Below are 19,134 nucleotides of genomic sequence, written 5' to 3' on the forward strand. Positions count from 1 at the left end.
GCAACAGGCGCAGGCAGGAGCATCGATTCCGAGTAGCTGGGCTGGGGCAGACATTGTATTAATTTTAAAAAAGGGCAAATCAGCTAAGCAACCCGGCTCATATAGGCCAATAACCCTAATGAACGCTGATACAAAAGTGTATTCAAAGGCCCTTGCACTTAGAATTGCGAAAGTAGTAGGTGCTCTTATGAGAATTAATCAGCATGGTTTCATACCAGGGAGAGGTACCACACATCATACCCGAAAGGTTATTACCCTTTTTGATGCCGCAGAAGTTGCAGGAGATCCAATGGCGGTGATGTTATTAGACGCGGAAAAAGTTTTCGATCGGGTCTCCTGGGACTTCTTGTGGTTTATCTTAAGGAGGGCTGGATTTGGGGGAGGGGCCTGGTGAAAGCTCTGCAAGTATTGTATGTAGCTCCAACTGCCCGTATACGAGTAAATGCAGGATATACGCTCCCATTCCAGATTAAGAGGGGTACACGTCAGGGGTGCCCCTGTTCCCCGCTTCTGTTTGCCCTATATATGGACCCATATATACAGCGTATGGACTTAAACGATAACATCCGTCCATTAGATACCCATAGGGGGCAGTGTAAAATCTTGGCCTACGCCGATGATGTGGCAGTCGTCATTCCTAACCCCACAGAATCTATAAGACTGGTTGAATGCTTTGAATACCGCAAAGACGCAGATTATTAAAAATAGCAAAGTGGACTGCTCAGATCGTCGGGTGGTGCAAAGTGGAGTGTATCTAGGGTCAACAATAATGGCAGAACTAGACACGTTAGTGGAGGCAAACATAACACCAGTAATAAATAAGGTTAAGAAGGATTTAGACAGGCTACACAACATACACTTTTCAATAGCAAGTCGAACCAACATAGTTAAAAGGATTTTCCTCCCGAAATTTTTGTATTTATTTAGGGCCATACCTTTACTGTTTGAAGCAAAGTGGTTTAAGGTTCTTGAGCATATAATAAACCGATTTGTGTGGGTGCATGGAAAGACCCGAAGAGCGTTGAGATTATGGCACAGAGAGGTGGGTGGGCCCTACCTGATTTAAGAATGTACTACTGGGCAGCGTCCCTACAATATATGTCTGGCTTATTCGGAGGAACAGAAATGGAAGGGCAAGATGAGATAGGAACTTTAGCAATTCATGCATTGGTCTTAGGAGATCATGCTGAGAATCTTTTTCTGAAGTTTACTGATCACAGTTATTTTAAAAGGACTAAATTTAAAACAGTGATGGCTGCACATAAGATCTGGACGGCATTCGCAAAAAAATTTGGCCTAGGTAGATATAATGCATATACCAGATTGAGTAACAATCCCAATCTCCCTGGTGATATATTTTCAGATGCTGTGTTTTCAGAATGGGGAAGTCATGGGATAAGCAAAATGGGTGACATGATGGGATTGCACGGGGTGATGCAGTTTAATGGCATCCAGGCAATATATGGTTTAGATTCAACCCATTAATTTTAAGTTTTTGCAAATTAGGAGTTTTATGTTGACAAAAAGTCGAGGGCCGGCGGGATTTGGGACGAACCCTATCTTGGAGATCATACAGGACGGCACAGACTGTACAATTAAAAGATTTTATTCTGAATTACTAGAGCACCAAGCAGATGATCTGGAAAAGTATGAAGATAAATGGGCACAGAAGTTGGATACAGAAAAGGAATTTTCCGTAGGTCATTGGAATTAGGACAGAAACTTCTGTGTTCAGCACCACTCCAGGCACAACACTATAAGACATTATACTTTCTGTATCATACACCCTCTAGGATAGCACAATGGGGAGGGGCACCCGGTATCACATGCCCAAGGTGTGATAGCTTTGAGGCAGACTTAGTCCATATGTTTGCTACTTGTACCCATTTAAAAACTACTCGGGATGAAATTGAGGTATATCTTAAGAGGTCATTAAGGATAGAGATTACCCTAACATCGGCAGTGGTATTGCTTGGAATAGATGATAATGGTAGCCAGAACCAGTACGGATACTTTATTTTTGTGGCTATTGCTGTCCTGAGGCTGTGCATTGCTACGGCTTGGTTGGACCGTTTCCCACCGACATTCCACCAATGGCTAGCTAAACTATTAGCTGCTTACAATCTTGAGAAAGCAATATATGCAAGGAGGGGTAGAAAATGCAAGAAACTAGGATTGGAGATATGGGAGCCTATACAAAGGTGGAAGGAGAGAGACCCGGGGTAGGGTGTATTGAAATTAATGTGACTAGGATTTATTTTATCTAACTGTGCGTATCTTGTTTTCCCTTGTACTGTCTATTTCATTGGTATATTTTATATTTATGTATTGTATGCTTTGCCATATTCTTGCATTTCGTTTCTGAATGTATTTATGTGCCCTGTATAACAAAAAGGGGGGGGTTGAAACCCGAATAAAAATATTTAAAAAATATATATATATATATATAGAATGCAGTCATAAAATAAAGATTTTTTGTAACTCCATATTGTAGGAAGGTATGCAGAGCAATATAATGCACAACAACAGTATATATTTGTTTGTCTTTTAATGTTCTTTCGTCCGTTGGTCCAGCAAACAAGTGTTTCGTCGTCCAGGAGCGACCCACGACTTGCTCAGGGCTGGAAGACAAGTTACAAACCAAAACATAATGTAATGCCTACAGAATTTAACTATATCTGCACAATTAATGTAGTGGAACCCACAATGTGGAGTTTATCACTCATCACCCTTATGTTTGACCAAATGGTCAGAGTTATGAACTCACTGCATAGTGTCCAAATCATACATGGATATTGAGGAGTGAGAAAATAAAACGTCCGAATATTATGACTGTATTTGACATCAGTGCCCTTAGTTGATATCCTTATCGGTGCTAGTGCTGTAAGGTGATTTACTATAAGACTGAGTGTAGGTGCTCATAGCGTAACTTTATTTTGTGTCAGTGTCCTCAAGCGAAGAGTGAAAAAGAAGTGGGCGAAGCATACCTAATTGACCTTGTAATTGAATAGTCAGCCTAAGAGAAATAAATAAATGTGTAGATCGTCAAATTTAAGACTATCTACAATATGCTGCTAAGAACTGCATCATAGTGATTACTACCTTTGGACCGGTTATAATTCCGTCCAAGAGGGCAGGGATAATTGGTTATTTCCGTTCACTTCTAATTGTCGTTCCATCAATAGTTCTAAAAATAAAAATAATATTAACTGATATCTGACTTCGTCAGCCCGCACGCCCTCCCCTCCGCTGACTACATCCTCCTCGGGGACCTCAACTTCCACCTGGAGAACAACAAAGACCGCAACACCACCACCCTGCTGGACAACCTCGCTAACCTCGGACTCAAGCAACTGGTGACCACCCCCACCCACTACGCCGGACACACACTCGACCCCGTCTTCTCCTCCAGCAAGGACATCGCCTTCAGCCACGCCACCGGACTCCACTGGACGGACCACAGCTGCATCCACTTCAGCTTCAGAAGGACCACGATCCACCACCACCAGCAACAGGTCGCACGCAGAAATTGGAACAAGATCACAGCCGACCAGCTCGCGACTTCCCTGAGCAAGAACCCACCCACCAGCACAACGAACCCCAGCCAAGCGGCCACCAACCTCACGAAGTGGATCAGCAACTGCGCAGACAACCTCGCCCCTCTGAAGACCCCGCCAAGCAGACCCGGCAGCAAGAAAGCCCCATGGTTTAATGACGAACTCAAGAGCTCCAAGAAGAACTGCAGAGCACTCGAGAGGGCCTGGCGCAGAGACCCAACACCGGACAACAGGACTGCCCTCAAGCTCGCCACCCGAAAACACCACCAACTGATCCACGCCACCAAGAAAACTGCATTCAAGGAACAACTGAACAACAACGCACACAACAGCAAGGAACTCTTCAATATCGTTAAAGAGCTCTCCAACCCCAACGCCGGAAACAACAACATCACCCCTTCGCAAGACCTCTGCAACTCCCTCGCCTCCTACTTCCACAACAAGATTGCGGACATACACAACAGCTTCAGCACTCAACCGACGCACGCCACGACCGAACCACAGCCCCCCACCACCACCCTCCACGCCTGACCCCGGTCAGCACCGAAGACACCGTCCGCACAATGAACTCCATCCACTCCGGATCTCTGACCGACCCCTGCCCTCACCACGTCTTCAACAAGGCCAACGCTGTCATCGCACCCCACCTGCGGGACATCATCAACACCTCCTTCGACACCGCCACCTTGCCGGAGAGCTGGAAGCACGCCAAACTCAGCGCTCTACTAAAGAAGTCATCAGCCGACCCCACCGACCTCAAGAACTACCGCCCCATCTTGCTGCTCCCGTTTCCTGCAAAAGCTATCGAGAAGACCGTCAACAAGCAGCTGGCCGCCTTCCTCGAGACAAACGGATCTCTCGACCTCTCACAGTCTGGCTTCCGGGCCAACCACAGCACCGAGACCGCCCTGATCGCAGCAACTGATGACATCCGAGCCCTGCTCGACAACAGAGAAACAGCGGCCCTAATCCTCCTAGACCTCTCCGCGGCCTTCGACACTGTCTTCCACCGTACCCTAGTACAGCGCCTCAGCAATGTCAGAATCCAGGAGAAGGCACTGGAGTGGATCATCTCCTTCCTCGCCGGAAGGACACAGAGAGTCCGCCTCCCCCGTTCAGATCAGAAGCCACCGAAGTCATCTGCGGCGTTCCTCAAGGCTCCTCGCTCAGCCCAACCCTCTTCAACGTTTACATGAGCCCCCTCGCAGCCATCGCACGCCAGCACAACCTCAACATCATCTCCTCCGCCGACGACACCCAGCTGATCCTCTCCCTCACCAACGACCCCGCCACCTCCAGAGCCAACCTTCACGAAGGGATGAAAGACGTAGCCGAATGGATGAAGAACAGCCGCCTGAAACTGAACTCGGACAAGACGGAAGTCCTCATCCTGGGATCTTCACCCTCCGCTTGGGATGACTCCTGGTGGCCCCCCGCCCTAGGCAGCGCACCCAAACCAACAGACCACGCACGCAACCTGGGCTTCATCCTGGACTCCTCCCTCTCCATGACCAGACAAGTCAACGCCGTCTCCTCGTCGTGCTTCAACATCCTGCGCATGCTACGTAAGATCTTCCGGTGGATCCCCACGTAGACAAGGAAGACGGTCACCCAGGCCCTCGTCACCAGCAGTCTGGACTACGGCAACTCCCTCTACGCCGGAACCACCGCCAAACTCCAGAAGAGACTCCAGCAGATCCAGAACGCCTCAGCAAGACTCATCCTGGACATCCCCCGTCGCAACCACATCTCCAGACACCTGAGAGACCTGCACTGGCTCCCGGTCAACAAGAGAATCACCTTCCGTCTCCTCACCCACGCACACAAAGCCCTACACAACCAAGGCCCAGGATACCTCAACAACCGCCTCAACTTCTACGCTCCCAAACGCCAGCTTCGATCGACCGGCCACGCCCTCGCCGCCGTCCCCCGCATCCGTAGAGCCACCACAGGGGGAAGGTCCTTCTCCTACCTCGCCGCCAAGACTTGGAACTCCCTCCCGACCCACCTCCGCCTGATTCAGGACCACCTCGCCTTCAGGAAGCAGCTCAAGACCTGGCTGTTCGAGCAGTAGCGGACCCCCCCCCCCCCTAGCGCCTTGAGACCCTCCGGGTGAGTAGTGCGCTATATAAATGCTTTGATTGATTGATTGATTCATATCTCATTCCAGTCTAAAACCATATGCAAAAACATAAGGTATACTGTATTAAGGCCAGGAGAGGAGGAATAAACTAATGCTATGCAGCTAAAATTGAGGGTGAGCTCTTCATATAGCCCTCCTTCTATTGAGTTAAGCTCTCTTAGGGCAAAAAAACGTAAAACACACTTATATTTAGCATCAAATAGAAAATTACTGAATATGTGCACTCAAGAAGAAATGCCATCAGTATATAAGGTCAAGCAGGGCCTCGAAACTAAATCTGTATAGTGCGTCCCAACCGCATATAGTTCATGTTCAGAGCATCATGACATGATTAACGCATCTTGTAGTACAGTGCATCTGATTGCATGGTGGTGTAACTGATCAATAAAATTTTGCAAAATGCGCCTAACTGCATGGACATATGCACACAGAGGGAGATCAGCACTTATGCTCTATCCGCGTGATTAGCCGTATATAGCAAGTAGGACCGAATCAGTCCCGACAATTGAATTTCAAGAGAATAGCACTGCAAATGAAAACATTTCATACCAGGACATTGCCTATGTCTATTATCTTAAAAGATATAACAAACGTGGAGACGCAAGACTGAGCCGTCTCTTACCCTTCATACTTGGACGTGTTTCCGCGTCTTTCACCGGCACCCAGCATACATGCCAACATTTCAGAAGAGCAAAGTGGGAGAATTAAAAAAAAAAATCGGGAGAATGGGGCATTGAATTGGGTTAACGGCATGTATGGGCTTTGGAAGTGGCTGCTGCAGGATCGGACATTTGAAACGTAAATGCACGTGTTTTTTAAAACTTTCAGATACACGGAGCGCAATGGCAGGCAGAGAGAGGGTGATGCAAGTGTTGTGCACTGGCCTGGCAGGTTGCTGGCAGTCCATGCACTCCTCCTCCGCCTCCTGTGTGGCAGCCCGGGCTGTAACAGCTTCCCCGCACACACACAGCCGTCCCAGTACTTCACAGGCCTTTAAAAGACCATTGCCTTGTTAATGACGCTTTGTTGGTTTTTCAACCCTTCTAGAGCCCCTGCATCGCCACTCTGAATATTGCTGGAAGAATTAGCACCTTACACAATACCAAACCCTGTCAGCTAAAACCCCCGAGGAATCGGGTTTTTGCTTGCAGGAATCGGGAGGCGGGAGACTAACCTTGAAATCGGTAGTCTCACGCCTGAATCGGGAGGGTTGGCATGTCTGACCCAGTACCCAGCCACCGGAAGTAGGTATTTTTAAATATCCGGTGCTGGCAATAGGAGCTACTACGTCTAGCCTGCAGAAAGGCTCCACAGGGCCGCCATCTTAGAATATGTCGAAGTGATCATATTTATACGATTAAACTTGTGTGCTCGGGCCTGTGGAAATAGTTGTGTGATCCCCTTGGGTCATTATGTTGAAGGGTGGGTGACCCTTCTTCCCTTGAGCACTAACAGATAGGCATGCCATATACAACTGCATACCAGAATTAGTAAGCGTCACAATCACACGGGGGCAGTTTCATCCTATCTAGTTATTTATACTGTAGGAAATCCACCTTTCTGCATGCTCACCCTGGATATTTCGCCTTTTGCTGGACACTTTATTTTTACTTGCTTTAAAACTCTGAACACTTTACCTCTTCTAACCAGTAGTGCAGGTGATCCCTTTTTTTTAATATGTTGAATTGGCATACTCCTAATTAGCATATTGAACTAGCCCTGGACCTGCGGAACATCAGAAGAGGATTGGACCTGCGGTCTATGACCTGAGATGATCTCTTAAGGACGGGATATGATCCCTTGTGTACTCAGGACAAATAAGTGGACTACAGGGCTCATAAGAATGATCTCCTGTTCAGGCTAAAGTGATACAACAACCTACAAGAGCCTTTTTCTAGAAGTACCCAGCTGACCAGTAAGTACTGGACCTGGACCCTGACGCCGACCTGTATGTGAGTCTCCAAGAGAATTTTTAAGCTCCTTGGGTTTTTTAGGAGTATACTCCTGTAGCGGTTTTGGACTTCAAGGACTAAGGGCCTGAATTGGAGTTTGGCAGACAGATTACTCCGTCATAAATATGAAGAATATCCACACTTGCAAAAGGTCGGGAGTCGCCTTTCGATTGGCCAACCTATTTGTTACACAAATTCCGCAGAACACCCAGCACGAAGGTCAACTCAAGGTTTCTTAACTTGGGAATGATAGTGGCCAGAGGTTGATTAGTAAGCAGTGGAAAGCGTCAGACCCCCTTCATATTCAGGCTTGGCGGCATTCCATGCTGGCGTGGTCCAAGGCGGAAAGTCTCGCCATCAGACGCAAAGAGACCCTGGGACTGCGTAAGCTCTCTATCTCCACATACTGGGACGGACGCTTTATATACGGCCTTGCAATGTAGTGTGGACACGCCACCTGGGGACCCCTCGGAGGTGCAGGCCATGGGTAGCTAATACACACACGTTTGGATGGCGCGTACACCAAGTCACCTCCTTCTGGATAGATATCTGTTGACTGTATCAAGATACCAATAAACGTTCTAGGGGTGGGACAGCGGCTGGCAGTCACTAACAAATGAAGCAATATGTAACATTGCACATGGAACTGGGAGGGGGGTTAAGAACTGATCGGTTTGTTACACACGTTTTGTGTCTTCTTTCTTTCAACAGTTAATGTATGCAAAGTTTTACTCTTCATTTTTGCTCTCCTGCGCCAGTACAAATGCTTAACGTGTAACTCTGCACGTGGCAGAGTATCAAGGGGTGGGCATGCAGCAGTGTATATATATAGGGGGACATTCAAGAATGTAAGCTATGATATATTGAACATGTCTTTCCTCTCTCCCTCCCCCTTCTCTTCCCTTTTCTCCTGCCTGCCTATTGGAGTTCAATCGCAAATGTCCTTACGAGTCTTGTTTCTATAGCATTTTATACTGCCCTACAAATACAAACAGAATGCATGAACGCGCATGTATTGCACCTAAAACAACATCTGCAACGCCTAACAATGATGGCATATATACGTGTTATGGTGTACTAAAGTATAAACTCAATAGAATAGATTTTGCAAAAAAAGAAATGTTAAAAAAATACAAAACATTGAAGAATATCCTATTCGCCTTATTACACGTGCCACAGGCTATAACTGCACTTGTAATAAGGCAGACCCATATCCATCTAAATCAAGCCCTAAGTCAGAAAGGAAAATCTTTGATAAGGAAGAACCTGGTTGTTGTATCCAACCTGTGTTTCATCACGGTAGGCCTCAATTTGCACCTAGGTCCCAGGCTACTATAACCATTGTCAAGCATGTGCACTTTGTGCTTTTTGGTACTATTTCTACTTAACAACTGGTTCTCCTTATTGAATTTTGGTCATTTTAATGCCATTTTGTTTAATGAATTTTACTATTTTTTTCTAGTTTGGCTTGGGATTTTTATAGTCTTGCATTTCAACTTTATTACTGTTATGGCACTGCATAAAAACTTTACACATTACCCTAAGTTAACTATGCATGTCTGCCCCGTGCAATTGCTACCAGGGGGTTGATCCGAGGTTAATTTACTTCAGGGTAGTGCCCACAACCACAACCTCTTCAAGCCTTGACAGTAGGACCTCCTGGTTTACTGTATTGAATATGGGATACAAGTCAAGAAGAATCAGTATGGCTGACTGTCCCCTGTCTGCTCGCATTCGTAGATCATCCATAACGGTCCATAACGGTCACCAGGGCGGTCTCCGTTCCATAACCAGGACGGAAACCAAATAGCACATCGTCCAGAATGTTGTTAGTTTCTAAAACCTGGGAGAGTGATTTACTGACTAATCATTCCAAGATTTTAACTGGGTATGGTAGAAGAGAAATGGGTCTGTAGCTTTTAGGGTCTGTAGCTGGGTCAAGCGATGCTTTTTTCAAGAGGGGTGTCACCAGCACCTGTTTTCTACAGGTCGGCACAGATCTACTAGTCAGGGATTGACTACAGAGTTGCTGAAGTATCGGAAAGAGTTCAGAAGCCAATTCCTTCCAGATTGTATGTGGAAGCGGGTCCAGAGGGGATCCTGAAGAGACCCCAAAGGCCATTTTATTGAACTCTTCCACAGAAAGTGTATCAAAGTGGTCTAAGGAGTATGACTTATCCACCCCTATCTGTCTCACTCTCATTGCAGGCGGTAATTCCTTAGGAATATTACCAATTTTGAGTCCATCAATTATATTACCGATCTTGTCCTCAAAAAAGGTTGCTAGGCTATCACATAATTCCTTTCTCGTTTTTTGAACAGTCTGGGATGACCATATCATCCACAATCTTAAAGACACTTCTAATACTATTTTGTGCCTTTAGAATAGTGTCTGTAAAAAACTCTGTTTTTGCTACAAAAAATAATTTTTTATTCTGAGCGATAGCCATCCCCCAGATAATAGTATCTTCGTCTGCATATTCCCTTCGCCATTTCCTTTACACTTGCTTACAGCCCAGTTTCAGGTTACTCAATTTTTCATTAAACCACAGGGCTGACAGTCTGCCTAATTTTTTATGACTTTTTCCAGGCAAAATCTGGTCCAACCTAATGTTTATTTGTTCACAGAATGTTGCATAGTTCTCTTCCACCTTCTTATTTACATCACAGTCCTCGTTAATCTGAAATATTGGCGATATCATTAACTTTTTAAGGAGTACCTTCCAATCCGTACTTTGAAAGTTCCTAACTTCCCTAAAAATTGGTTTGTTCATACTGGGGTTATATAACACATTGGGTGCTCAGACGATCCCTCTGCTGTGCTGGGCCATAATGGAAATGGGTGTGGTCATGACGAGCTCAGCTCGTCATGAGCGCACGAGAGGTGTACCTCATGCATCGAAGGGGATAACTGAAAAGCAATCAGGCGATGGTCTGACAAGAACACCAGTAGGACATCCACTGTTCCCAGTATCTGCTCATCAGAAAACACTAGGTCCAACGTATGTTCCCCCTTATGTGTAGGCTCAGTAACACACAGGATTGAATACGATTATTATAGCCCGAGTCCAGGTTCCCATTGGGCCACAGTTTGAAATCCCCCACAATAAGCAATCTAGAGTAAGTCAATGCCAGGTTTCTCAGGACTTCAATCAACCCCTGTTGTAGTTGAGAGCTAGCTGTCCCAGGAGGTCTCTAGCACACTATACAGGTCAGTACTTGGGCCTTAGGATCCTTTATGGAAAATCCCAGAAGTTCAATGCCCTCCAACTTGTCAATATCAAAAGGGTAGAAGTCCCATACTTCTTTAAAAATAATCCCCACTCCACCTACTCTACCACTGGTTCGAGGCTTATAGAAGACTTTACAGCCAGGTGAGCAAGCCAATTCCGGTCACATCAGATCCAGGGTGTGTCCACGTTTCTTTCATGAACAGCACATCTAATTCATGAGTTTCTATTAACAGTTGAGTTTCCAGGTGGTGCTTAGGCGGGGATCTAACATTAAGCAAACCACATCTGAGACTATCTCTTCTCGCAAAAGCAGGATCAGACCTGCGGTCTCTTCTAGCTTAAACCTGCCCATCCTACCCCCCGATTCCCCAATCTCAAGCAGCTGTTCCTTAGTATAGCAATACCTCATATTTCCAGCTCCAGACTTCCCCAATCGGGCAGCATGGCTGGCGCTGTGCGCGGTCGGTGCTCGGACGGAAGCAGACGGGCTTGCCTTAGGCACGTCTGCTGCACGGCCAAGCAAGCGTGCAACTTTCATGGGTGAAAGCGGGAAGAAACTAGAACGTTGACCTCCGAGTATGGCGGATCTGCTTTGACAAACGACACCGCAAGGTCAAGAAAGCCGGTAAGAGTGCTTATATTTTTAAAAAATACAGTCTTAAATATGCGAACATCGTTAAAAACAATTAGAAATAACTTTCATGAGGGAATGGATTTACAGAAGTAAAGTGGAACATGCAGCAGCCCACAATATCACACACGCAAGAAAAACACCTCGTAACACGATACGCGGCCACGCCAGTGTGTCACTTTTATGGGTGAAAGCGGAAGAAACTAGAACGATACCACCACATGGCATTTTGAGAAGAATCTTAGCAAGCATTTATTCCTCCGTGCAGTTCAACCTTGGTAGTCCTTACAAACCAGAAAAGGAGGAATTTGCTTAGAGGTTTCATTTGCTTGATGAATAGTTCTGGAGGTGATTTCAGTCCTGCATTTAGTTATTGTTAGTGCAACAGCTTTCTTCAATTAAAACAGTTGTCCCTTCAATTTCTTTCATTAACTTTATGGTTTCTCTTATTGTAAGATGTTATTGATGTTAAGTTGCTACCCAGGCCCTAATCAGTTGAGGCACATCATGCTAGGTCACTGGCTGCAGTCCATACTGTTATCCACTTTTCACATTCCACGGCAGGACTGGTGAACCTTCTGCAAAACTATCAGTTGAAGCACATCATGCTAGGTCACTGGCTGCAGTCCATACTGTTATCCACTTTTCACATTCCACGGCAGGACTGGTGAACCTTCTGCAAAACTAACTTTGCTCTCTCCTATCAATAGCACATAGAAGGTCATTCACCAGTCTTTCCTCGGGGGTGAGAACTCTCAATTATTGATAGATCTGTAAAGTCTTATCCTTCTATGAGATACCCTATGTGTGTGGGTGGTATTTGAGAAACATTCACATAATATATTTATGAGCCAACAGTGAAACACATATCTAATCTACAAATTTGCAATTTGTATCTTCGATTAAAACAGAAACATATTTATGGCTTTGCAACATTTTTAAACTTCAATGATATTTTGTTCCAATCATAGACATGCACACCATTTTCTGTCTTTTTTTTGTAGTCTATTTTCATATGTACTCACTCAGGTGGGCACGGCTCTGTGTTGCAATCTCTTTGGTTCTCGGGCGGTTTGCTGTCAGGATCGCAGTAATTGTTCTGTACAATGGAGTTGTCATCAAGCCTTTTACAAACCACCTCCTGCCTCTGCATCCCTTGAGAAGAATGAAAAGTCATCAGTAATGATATAACATGTCATGAAACCCACAAAATGTGATTGGAGGAAGCACTGGCAATTGTACTGGAGTACAGCTTTTTTCCCACTGTGCCTTTCTACACAGAGATCAGCCTTATGCAAATCATTACTGGCTCTGCTCCTTGTAGGATTTGTTCATCCCAAACTGCTATGCAAGGCCACCTTCAGAAGGAAATACAAGCAACCCCCGGTGGTGTTTGGCCATGTTAGGCCTCAACAGTGAGGCATAGTTGGATCCTGAAGGGAATAGAAGCAACCCTCGATTGGGTTTGGCCATGTTAGGCCTCAACAGTGAGGTATAGTTGGATCCTGTATCATATCATAAAGACTTAAAATAACAGACATATTTTGAAGTGTGCATATTCACCACTTGGGGGATCATGGCACTACTGACAGATAAAATAAAGTTACTTACCTGAAACAGTAGCTCTCCACCTGTCGCATTATTCATACATTTACATGCTTGAATCATCTCTGTTGTTCCACATTAACATTAAAATACAATGTAATGTTAAAATAGCCAAAGAGGCTGTAAATATTGTCACTTAAGTAGCATATTAACTTCATTAAAAAAGAACCAAACATCAACCAGTGAGGAGGGAGCATAGTAAAGACCAGACCTCACAGAAACCACCATCTCTAATATTTATCAGCACTAGCGTGAAGGATTGTAAATATAGGTGAGCCTCTTGCAGAAGGAGGAAGTTACTATAGATGGAGTAGCAATGACGTATTTTGCTTTATTGCATTGTAGACCCTGTACTAATGTATTTCAAGGTGCTCTTATGTGATGATGAAAGAAACAGAGGCACTGTGAAAAAAAGTAATTGCCTAATTTCACAATGTGGGGCCAAGTGGAAGCCGGGATTGACGCAAGGTTTCCTTGTTTCAGGTTGTGCAATTCAGCCATTACATGGTTATCTCATTCTCCCTCCCATTTTAATCAAAGTTTAATGATTTGTGGTTAGTTATTTGAGGTGCTAAATCAGTGCAATAGGTTCATACGGATGGCAGTAGAGTTTTGGGAGGGTGATGTTTTAATGCAAAAGATAAAATGAGAAACAGAGCACCCAATGTGACAATGTGCTACACATAGCTAAGAGTCTTCATTGATTGTCAGGCATTCTTGAATTATTGAACACCCGCTCCTCACCATCTACCTATTCATTAAGCCATGCAGCCCTGTCTCCAATTTCCGTCCATCCATTCAATGACTTGACAATGACTGGACAAAGTTCTATAATGAAAAATGAAATGTGTTGTACATCACACCATATATACAATTGTTTTATAAAAATGATTGGGGAAGAATCTCCCACACCCCCATTGCAGTGGTAAGATTTACTGAGTTTGCTCGCTTGCTACAAGCAGTTTCGGGCTGGCACGTAAAATTTGCCGGGGCTGCATTTGCTTTCCAGTACAGCCCTGAATTAGTCCATTGGTTGTCCTGTTTCTACTGAAACATTCTCATACAGAGGGTCAGGGCAGAATCACAGACAATCCCTCTGTTGTCTTTGTTGCTCCCTAACTGCCATAACAAAAAAAGCCCTATGATGTGGACACCCCTGAGAGCGTCATAGCTCCTGTTTTGCCCCAGTCCTCCGTTGTCTGTGTTGACTCCCCACCCATCCTCTGTGCTGCCTTCACCCCCTTTGTTGACTCCAACCTAACAATAAAAAAATACACTGTGATGCAGCTGCAGCCTTTTTTTACAACACCCTCCATTGTGCGTGTTGGCTCCTGAGTCGTCCTCCCTTCTGCCACTAATAAAAAACAAGCATTGGCAAAGCAAAGAGGTCTCGCCTATATGAGATCCATTGAATCGCATGCATATACAGGAACAACCTTTCTGTTCTGAAAGTCTCCGCATCGTCCCTACCCTCCCCAACTTCCCACGAATACATCTGCCTCGAGATTATCAGTGAGGGTAAACCGATATGCTCACTTCACGGCATTTCCCACCCACCCAGAGACAACCTCTCCTTCGTCCAACAAATCATAGACATGATCTCATTCAACGCTGGACGACAGCTCACCCAAATTTACCTTGGTGACTTCAACCTCCACTGGAATGATCTCAATGATGCGGTGGTAAATAGTCTTAAAAACTTCCTCGACGCCCTGGACCTCACCCAAATATGCAACAGCCAGACCCACGAGAAAGGCTCTATCCTCGACCTTATCATTGCCAAAGAGGAAGCTATCCAACTTGAGTCTATCCAACCCTGTGACTGGTCAGATCATCATATTGTCACATTCTTCATCAATGAAAAAGTCAAACTCAGCACGGGTCAATCCTCCAGACCTAAAGTCTGGAAAAGAGTTCTGAAAAAACTCAACCCATACTCCCTACCCCCGAATAGCCGCGACCTCCTGCTCCCTCCTGCGGGCGCCACAGATGTCCAATCCTTGACTGACCACTATCTCAACGCCATGACCTCAATAATTATTGAGGCTGCTCCCATACAGCTAAAAAGAGTCTCCACTAAAATTTCTAATCCATGGTATGACGGGAGTCTCAATGAAGATAAACGAGCCATGCGAATGGCAGAGCGCACCTGGAGAGCAGCTTCCTCTGCACTGCACCTGAAAATCCTGAAGAAAAAGAGAAACGCCTACTTCAGGAAAATAAAGCGCTCAAAAGCAAACTTCTTCAGCCTACAGGTCGACCAAGCAAAAAACCGCCCAAGAAAACTGTTTGAGCTAATCAGAACACAAGCCAAGGAACAACCCCAACCTCTAAGTACTTCATGCAAAGCTCCCTCCTGTGAAGACTTCGCAGCTTTCTTCACCCAAAAAACTGACAACATAAAGACTGATCTCCGCACTGACGCAAGCCTCTTCGCCACACCCAATTGCATAACACCCTCCGAACCAAAAAACAATGCCACATGGTCTTCCTTCGACACCTACTCCGAAGAAGAAATAGGCAAACTGCTCAGCACCTTGAAACCCTCCAATCACCTCACGGATCCCCTCCCTGCTAATGCTGTCAAAGATGTAAATGTAAATGTATTTGAGCTTATATAGCGCACAGCTACCCGCAGTGGGTGTCCCGGCGCTTGCTTAGGGAACCCGTCCTGGTATTCCCCTGTGAGATAACCCCGGCAGGGTATCCACAAGGTGAAAGCCAGGCATCCCGCAGCGAGGGGCCGTTGTGGAGATTAAGCAAGCTATTGCCCAGAGTCGCAGAGTGTGAGCCCGTGAGTCGAGAAGGCACCGGAGCGAGAATTATCGAGTCCGTTTAATTTTTAGCCCAAGACCCGCCGAGGCGGGGACTTGAACCCTGGTCCAGGGCCGATCTCAGCTTCCGGGTCTGCCGCCTCTAACCCCTGAGCCACACTTCTCCACCCCATTGCTCCTCCCACTCTGGACTAAAATTATCAACAGCTCCCTCCAACAAGGAATCATCCCAGACTCCCTCAAAGTTGGACAAGTCACTCCTTTACTAATGAAAGCTACCGCCGACCCATCCGACCTGAACAACTACCGTCCCATTACCAATATTCCCACTCTCGCCAAACTATTGGAAAAATGCGCACAACTACAACTGACTAAAGACATTGATCAGTTTGATCTCCTCAATCCGCATCAATCAGGCTTCCGAACAGGACACAGTACGGAAACTGCTATGACCCACATAATTGACGACGCCCTTCAAATCCTAGATCAAAACGATACCTGCCTCCTCATCCTTCTTGATCTCTCTTAAGCATTCGACACTGTTAAACATAAGAATTTACTCGATCTTTTGAACACAAGAATGGATATTTCTGGAACTATTCTCAAGTGGTTCACCTCCTTTCTACACAACAGGTCACAGAAATTCAAGAGTAACAACCTGATGTCCTCACCAATACCTGTTTCGTTAGGCGTCCCCCAAGGATCCTCCCTATCACCAACTTTGTTCAACCTAGTTATGGAACCTCTCACCACCTTGCTACAAGCATCCAATGTACTTTTTCACATGTACGCAGATGACACCCAACTATATCTCAAATTACAATCCCCCAATGACATTCTACTCCTGATCTCACCTCCTGCAAAGATCTCTACCACTCAAACCTGGCTTAAACAGCTAACTGCACTCAATGTCCAACCCACCATAGTGGACTCAGCAAAATCACTAGGCATAACTCTCGACTCCAATCTCAACATGCAGCATCATATCAGCAAGGCTACTAAGGGAGCGAACTTCCAAATCAACACCTTGAGGAAACTTAAACTCTTCCTGCCAGACAAAGACTTCCAAACTGCAGTACAAGCACTAGTAATCCCGTGAATTGAATACGGCAGCATCGCCCTCTGCGGTCTCCCGCTAACGACTACTGCACCCTTAAGAGCTTCTCTAAACGCTGCAGCGAGACTCATCACAGGATGAAAAAAACACTTGCATATCTCCCCTGACCTGAAATCCTTGAACTGGCTGCTGTTTGAAGCCAGAATACATCTGAAAATAGCCTGCATGACACACAAGGCTGTACACCTGAGCTCCCCCGGATACCTCACTCAGAAGCTGACAATCTCTGGGGGCTCTAGAAACACTAGAGGCACAAACAATCTTCTGCTAAAACCTCGAAGATTCCGGAAGGAAAAAACTTATAAACGCTCTTTCTCAGGAATGGCACCCAGGATCTGGAACTCACTCCCTCCTGAAACTAGACTCATCTCCTCCTTCACACTTTTTAAGAAAGAAGTAAAAGCTATTCTCATGGCCAAATACACTTGACCTATTAATGTTGATTTGTAAAGATTCTGACCGATCTGTATTATTCTGCTCGATCCCTATGACTATGTGTTTACCTGTATTATTTTCTTAACTGATTATCTTTGCACACACTTATCTGTAATATTTGCTTTATTGCTGTACCTGTGTTACTTTACTCCCTAATGACCTGCTCTCATTCTCTTGTTGGTATCCCCTGCATTGTAAAGCGCTCTGATATCTGCAAAGATCTTGTTCTCGCTATATAAAACTTTCAAAATAAATAAAATAAATAAATTGGCTTTGTCAATGTTTTTTAGGCATGTTGCAAAACAGCATGGCTGCTGTACAGCATGGTTGAAAGTAAAATCTAAAAGCGCTATGGCGCTGTCAACACTGGCATCATTATAGCACTTTTTTTCATTACTCTCAGCCATGTTGCACAGCAGCAGCCCTGTTGTGCAACATGGCTAAAAAAATTGACAAACCGAATAGAGCTCACATAGGCAAGACCTATTGGATCTGCCAATGTTTGTTTTATGTTTAAATGGAGCTTTATCTTTAGGGCCCACATTACACAACGCCGCCCCCAACCATCCAATAAAGGGAAAGAGGGAGAGAAAAAGTGTGTTCTGTCTGTACAAGAGTCCTTTCTCATGCTCTCATAACCAACCTTTAGATTAAACCACTAAGAGAAGGGGCAGATTTGGAAAAGACACCCAACCCTCTGCCAGATTTCCTTTTTTCAGTTTTATGTAGCACAAACTCAAATCAAAGGTAATGGAACGCTTTAATTGAGCACAAGTTACATAACACAAGGTTACATTCATTTTTTAGGCACAGGGAGATTACGTGTTTTGCCCAGAATAACAGGAGGTTGAGCGGACACACAGGGGAGAGTTCTCTTTTTTGGAAAGTAGTTAACAGCCCATGCTTCGTAGATGGCTCAGGCCCAGTTATATGCCATCACATCTTGGAACAGCAGTGGGTCCACCATTTTGATTCTGTTTACAACCAGGAAGTTTGCAGGGGTGATATAATTTTGGCTATAGTGGACATAGCTTGCGACTCAGTGGTCTTTACTTTAGAAGAAGTCACGCAGGGCATTCTGGCCTTGTCAGACAATAAGGCCCCTGGGCCTGGCAGTATCCCACTAGATTTGTTCAAGGCTAATATGGAGGTTTGGGCTCCACTTTTGACTCAGGTTTTGAATGCAGCAGCTCGGGAGGTGATGTTGCCCTCCATGTCCACAGCCGCGATCATCCCTATTTTCAAGTAGGGTGACAAGAACAATACACAATGCTAAGACCCAATATCTTATATATTGGACGCAGTGGTAAAGGTCTGGGGAGGATGATTTTAAATAGATTGGGGGAGTGGGCAGAGGAGAACAGCATTTTTAGTGATGTTCAGTATGGTTTCAGGGTGGGGAGGTGTAACTCAGATCAGAGCCTGAACCTCCATTTAATTATAAATAAGTACACGGTTGCCCGGTCTGTATCTCCACAGCATTAATGGACTTAACATCCACATTTGATATGGTAAACTCTGTGAAACCTTGGGTCTGTTTAGTGAGCTGGGGGTTGACCCAAGTATTGTGGCCCTGTCAGCCAATTTCCATTCTAAGACTTCTGCTTCAGTGCGGTTTCCCCAGTGGGCTGCTTCTACTCGCTCATTCCCTACTAGCTATGGTGTCTGATAAGGGTGCATTCTCGCC

The 19,134-nt window shown here is 45.3% G+C and overlaps 1 protein-coding gene across 1 annotated transcript in view; it reads right to left on the reverse strand.

Moving 5' to 3' along the window:
* ADAMTS6 (ADAM metallopeptidase with thrombospondin type 1 motif 6) overlaps positions 1-19,134 on the reverse strand; it is a 1,724,075-nt gene that overhangs the window by 42,005 nt on the left and 1,662,936 nt on the right. Inside the window, exon 21 of the mRNA XM_086963486.1 lies at positions 12,542-12,671. Coding sequence (XP_086819612.1) covers positions 12,542-12,671 — 130 coding nt within the window. The remainder of the gene's footprint in view (positions 1-12,541; positions 12,672-19,134) is intronic.

This window comes from Lissotriton vulgaris, chromosome 3_1 (genome assembly GCF_964263255.1).
Source record: "Lissotriton vulgaris chromosome 3_1, aLisVul1.2, whole genome shotgun sequence".
Lineage (NCBI taxonomy): Eukaryota > Metazoa > Chordata > Amphibia > Caudata > Salamandridae > Lissotriton > Lissotriton vulgaris.